Consider the following 6,198-nt stretch of genomic DNA (forward strand, 5'->3'; position numbering starts at 1 on the left):
ATAGCTTAGTTTTGTTATATCTTGATTTTACAGGCAAACTATCTATTGTAAAAACACTTTTTGGTATTTACTAGTTAAAGGGGGGGTGTAATACTTGTTTTCACTCGATATCCTGTTAATCTTGAGTACCTATAGAGTAGTACTGCATCCTTCATAACTCCAAAAAGTCTTTAGTTTTATTATATTCATAAGAGAAAGATAGTCTGTACCGATTTTTCCTGGAAAAACACGAGCGTCTGGAGGCGTGACGTGTGGGCGGAGCTAAAGAATCACGAGCATGAGTAAGCTTTTGCGTTGAGAGCGTTTGGAAGCTGTGACATTACCGTGAGGAAAAAAACATCCAAAACAAACCATGGCTAACAGTCAGATTCAGCGTATATTTATGATCCAGAATCAGATCCAGAGGCTGAAATTCAACAAGAGCAGCATCAGCAACGAAGTCTCCATGTGGTATGTACTGAAACTGTATATTTGCTTAGCGGGTTTGGAAAATGACTAAGTTCCACTTTATGTCGTCTTTTTTTTTTTTTTTTTTTTTAAGCTGTACATGTGGAAAGTGCAGTTTGATGCCAACATCGCATCTTGTTTACTTGATGTGCTTACACGCCGATAGCAAGGTAACAACACAGAGATATTTGAAGCAGTTTTACTCACCGCCTGCGGTTCCAACACACGATCGTGACCATTTTTCGTTGGGACTGCATTATCCTTAAGAAATAAACGATGTGCAAATCCGGCGTCACACTGGGCCTTGTTTGTAAAACAAGCATCTTCGAAATGCAGGGAACAAACAAAAACACTTGCACAACTCCGTTGATGCTCTGTAAAAATAAACTCCATCCACTGGTCCCTTAAAGCTGTTTCTCTTTTGGTAATCTGTGCAGGGTTGTCTTGCCCTGGCAACCAAAAACACACTTCTTTTGTGACAATTCGGTCTCTCGCTCTGAAAAGTGAATGTCTCTGCTCTGCTCTACGGGAGCGCGCGCTCTTCCGGCAGACATGCCCTCAGGACCCATATAAGGAAATTCCGCTCCATCTAACGTCACACAGAGCCATACTCGAAAAAAAACTTTCCGAAACTTGTGACAAACCGTTTGTCCAAACGTACAACTTAATTTTTGAAACTTTGTCCATGTTTAGCATGGGAATCCAACTCTTTAACAGTGTAAAAAACTCAGTATGCATGAAATAGCATTTCACCCCCCCCCCCCCCCCCCCTTTAAACTTGATTCCTGTAGATCAAATATATTTAAAACATCAAAACTTAGATGTAGTCGTTGGGCTCAAATGCAGCAAGTGTGTCTTCAGAGAAAATGGAGGGGAATTCCCCTCTTAGGTGACTAGAGGAGAGTGTGTGTATGGGGGAGGGTCATTTTTAGACATCTCATTTATTATTATCTCACCTAAATATTTGTTCCAATCTATGGTTAGTTCAGTCAGTGTTTTTATATATATATATATATATATATATATATATATATATATATATATATATATATTTTTTTTTTTTTTTTTTTTTTACAAGATTTTATATATATATATATATATATATATATATATATATATATTAACAATAGTATAGCCTGATTTAGTTGCAAAGTATACTACACACAGCACAAGTCAGTTTAAATTTTTTTTTTTTTGTAATATTCATGTAATTTACACCAATACTTTCCAAGATGGAGATTTTGATATTTTGTGTGGAGGATTTAAGAAATGATTTGTTCATGTTATGGAGGAGAGTACAGTGCATGTAGGGGGTGTGGCCTCAATAGCCCTGCAGTAAGTGTGCACGTGATCGAGCAATGTGTAGGGAAGAAATTAAACTGAAATTTCATTAAATCAAGTTGTTTTAACCAAGATTATGCTGCAAGAATTTTTCACAACTACATTTAAGTCCCCAGTTCCTGCAATTTAGCAAATTTCCAGTTTATTCTGGTAAATTCCCGTTAATTCCCATAATGTCATTTTTCTGCATTGTCACATGATCTTTCAGAAATCATTCTAATATGCTGATTTTCTGGCCAAGAAACATTTATTTATTATGAACAATGTTGAAAATCAATTGTGCTGCTAAATATATATGTGGAAACCGTGACCTTTTATTATTTTTTATTTTATTTTATTTTTTTTACAATTCTTTGATTTCTTTTGAAAGTTCAGCATTCATGACGAATAAAATGAATTACAAAAATTACGGAGCCTAAACTTTTGAATGGTAGTATATTTCTGTCAAATATTTTGAATGGAGTGTGTTTGTGCTACAATACTTTCAAATAAATGTCACATGATGTCACATTTTATTTAATACTAAAACTTTCATTTTTAAATGTACCATTGTATCACACACACACACACACCATATCCTCTTGGTTCCAACTAGCAATAATAGTTGATTGAACAAATATAATAAATAAGAAAATGTTATCAAATGCAATCAACACAAACAAATTCAGAGTGATGGAATTATGTTCAAACTGAACTGACCTAATATTGATAATGATCTACAGAATTTTGTGAACTGCATAACTTTTTAGACATTTACTTTATCTTGTTATTTAATCATTTATTTCAATGGCATGGAGCTGCTGTTGCCTCTTACTGTAAACACACTCACCAATCACATGATGCAACCAACACAATCATGCGCAGTCCTGGGTAAAACCAGGCCTAGATCTTGAATGAGTTTCTGTTTTGAAATGACCCCGCTAAAAATGAAAGCTAGTGAAGCTGTGCAAAGCTGATGTTGTGTCAGATGATGTGCTGCCCTCGTTCCACATGCCGTGACTGAACACGACAGCATGACGTGCTTACAGATCAACTGTCAACCACATCTCACCATCAAAACACCATCTAGAAAGAACTTTACAATCTGTAGCGTTTACCACAGAACTCATGACTGATTTTGAAAACAGGGCAGTAGCAGATGTAGCAGCACTCACATCACTTGGTTTAATAAGTTATTTGATTATACGATCACCTATCCCCTGACTGAATTATACAGTGTATCTCCACAGCCTGCTGAGCCCCAGCTGAAACTTTAATAAAATAGTCAAAAATAACACTTGTTATATTATGACTCTTGGTGAAGTAGGTCACATCCATTCTCACACGAAAAAAGGCAACAGCATGACAACAAAGACCAGTGCAGTTAAACAGAAATCTGAAGAGAACTTGTGATGCTACGACAAGCAATGAGAAGCTCATTTCTACATGTGACAGAGCACAAGACTGTGTCCAGCTACCGAAGTGTTTTCACAATCCTCACTCATCTAGTAATAATTAAGCTTGCTGACACACAGTCCCATGCTGGCCTTTGTTCGAGTAAATGAGATCCAACTCTGTAATGGCAAACAGCACTGCAAATTTCTCCCCCTGACACACAGGCTCAGGCTTGCCAGTTAACCTCTGTGGGGTTTGATTACGTAGGTCAGCCTTATCACTTCATTCTGTTCCACAGACATGAAACTCAATTTTTGGAAAACATGGCAACAAAAGTGGGTTCTCATAAATGTGTTTCTGCGTTTTAAATATTATAAACAAGCAAAGTGCAACAGCCACTTGAGGAAAGATCAGTAGAGTAGATTCAGTTACCTGTTGTTGGATAAGAAATGATTTGGGAACATTATTAACAGAAGCAATTTTCTATACAAACAAATTGGGGTCTTTTATTTAGAAAGGATGCATTAAATGGATCAAAAGTGACAGTAGATACTTTTCCTTTTGGCAATTTTCAAACGAATGCTGTTTTTTTAACTTTAAATATTTTCAACACTGATAATAAGAAATGTTTCTTGATGTGATACTAAAGACTGGAGTAACGGCTGCTGAATAAATAATAAATTATATATATATATATATATATATATATATATATATACATAAAAATGAAATAGAGAAAAAAATATTTTCAAATTTAAATCGTATTTTACTGTTTTTATTGCATTTTCGATCAATTAAATGCAGCCTTGGTCAGCATAAGAGACTTCCTTCGAAAACATCTTAACAACCCCAAATTTTGAACGGTAGTGTAAACTGCGTCAGCCACCGCACCACACTTCTAGTGGCTGTGAGGGGGACGTCTGTTCGTCTCCAATCTCTCAAACCAACATGGGTCACAGCTACCTCATATGATAATAAGACGCAGGGTAGGCACTGATCTATATATCTCCATAATAGATCAGTGAGTGTAGGGCATTTCAGTCATATGATGTCATTTCCTTACTTTCAAGATGACTTCCGTTTTTAAAAAGATGTGTTAAAAATACGTGTGTCAGAGTCCTCAAGATGGAAGAGAATCAATTGTGATGCAGAATTTCTTCCAACTATTTGTGGGGTATCTTCAGCATAGCACATCATAGTTATTTAAAGCTTAAGGAGTTAAATTCAATATGTGAAGCAAGAGATTGTGTTTTCCCATATCCAAATTCAGCTTTTTGTGAATAAAAAAGGCAATCAATAACAAAACAGGCTCATGTAAACAAAAATAAATCAGCAGCGTGGAACCACAGGCCTTGTCAGCAGTTTAGCTGGAATGTGATCTCTGTGCCAGTGTTGACACGAGTTAAGTAAACTCCATATAATGAGCTGGCAAAAAGTTAGCAAGTACATCTCTCAACCTTGATTTGATGCAGTGGAGTTAAACTCAAACTAGCAGGCTCTGATACACAACCAACTAGCAGTTTACATCAGAATTAAGCATCTGCTATATGCAGACAGGATCTTAAACATTCTTCATCATTCTAGATATACACAGTAAGACAGTGTCTTACCAGCGTGGTGCAATGTGTGTGTTCAATAAAACCTGCACAGATAAACTCCTTCAACAGAATTCCTCAAATATCTGCACTGTACAGACTGTCAGGTGCTTTTACAAAGGGCAGAGGTAATGTTTAACTGGAGAAAACTCTCATGGAGCTCCTCTTTGCTCAGACTACTGCAAGAGATCTAATGCCAAAGAAACACAAACACATTTCTTAGGCAACATAATATATAAGGACATGTCAGAGATAAAACGTGTATTTAGCACTGGGCAGAGACGATTAATAGTTGTAAAGAGTGTATCTGTAAGGCCCAAAACACAATATAATGTCTCATGTACTCAGGCACTGTTTCACAGAAGTTTGCACATTACCATGGCTTCTTGATTGAAAAATGGGAAGTGGGTTTGACAGAAATATAAGTGGAGGTTAAATTATAGATTTAGACATATAACATTTTTTTTTTTACATTTTGCGTATCTATCATTGTTTGCTTAACTTTCTACATACCAGCAACCAGATCTGCATAACAGTTATAATCAATATCACTGTTTACACACACTTACACACACACACACACACACACACACACACACACACACACATGCATATGCATAATATTAACATGTGTAGTGCATACTGTTGAGGAAATAATCATTTTCCTCAATATTATGCATGAACATGTGCACCAAACTAACATCCACTTCACTGATGACAGATGTCAAATCACTGTTGCAGATACTCTGGCTGACCAACTGTCCAAATTCAATTAACACTCATTTCGTTTCATATTTATAGAGTAGTTTCATAACTGACATGAAGTGAAGTCGCTCTACTTACATCCATATCGTGGTCTGAGAGAGTTTGCGCCGTCTTCATGGTACATCCTGCTTCCTCTGAAACTCTGCAGAGCCTCCACCATAAACTACGCTCGGACTTTCCTAAACTTCAAACTTCTTTCTCAAGCGAGCAAAACGAAATCTACATTTGTCATAGCACTGGTCCCCAGCAAAACGCCGTGCCCATCTGCACTGAAGCGCTTCGGTCACTGCGACTATTCCCTCGCCTGTCAACCTGATGGAAGCCCCTGTGTGTGAGCTCGTGCTGAAGCGCTGCTCACGCTGAATGACGCGACTCCACCTGCTGGCGGCGCGCGACGCCCACCTGACCTCACCTGACCTCACCCGCGGACCGTGTTCAGCTGATCTACACTATTTCTGCCTGATCTCACACTTAAAGCATGCTTACTCTTTGTTGTGTAAACTAATGTAGTAAGGGGGACGATTCTGTTATTAGATAACAATCTTGACTTGAAGAAAAACAAATGATAAGTTATACGTGTAGAGTTTAATGTGGAGTTTTTATTTATTTACGAATATGAATTAGATTGTACTATAAAACAATGCAAATAAAACTAAAATAAATAGCCTAAATAAAA

At 37.0% G+C, this 6,198-nt stretch overlaps 1 protein-coding gene across 2 annotated transcripts in view; it reads right to left on the reverse strand.

Moving 5' to 3' along the window:
- The window catches only part of LOC127999613 (ras GTPase-activating-like protein IQGAP1), a 48,953-nt gene extending 43,013 nt beyond the window's left edge, over nucleotides 1-5,940 (reverse strand). The window contains exon 1 of one of the 2 annotated variants that reach the window (XM_052592197.1): nucleotides 5,601-5,940. In XM_052592197.1, the coding sequence (XP_052448157.1) occupies nucleotides 5,601-5,682 (82 nt within the window). In that variant the 5' untranslated portion in view covers nucleotides 5,683-5,940. The remainder of the gene's footprint in view (nucleotides 1-5,600) is intronic. The other variant, XM_052592199.1, reaches the window with a different exon arrangement.
- Nucleotides 5,941-6,198: the final 258 nt, after the last annotated feature.

The sequence above is a fragment of the Carassius gibelio genome, chromosome A5, assembly GCF_023724105.1.
Source record: "Carassius gibelio isolate Cgi1373 ecotype wild population from Czech Republic chromosome A5, carGib1.2-hapl.c, whole genome shotgun sequence".
NCBI classification, from domain to species: domain Eukaryota; kingdom Metazoa; phylum Chordata; class Actinopteri; order Cypriniformes; family Cyprinidae; genus Carassius; species Carassius gibelio.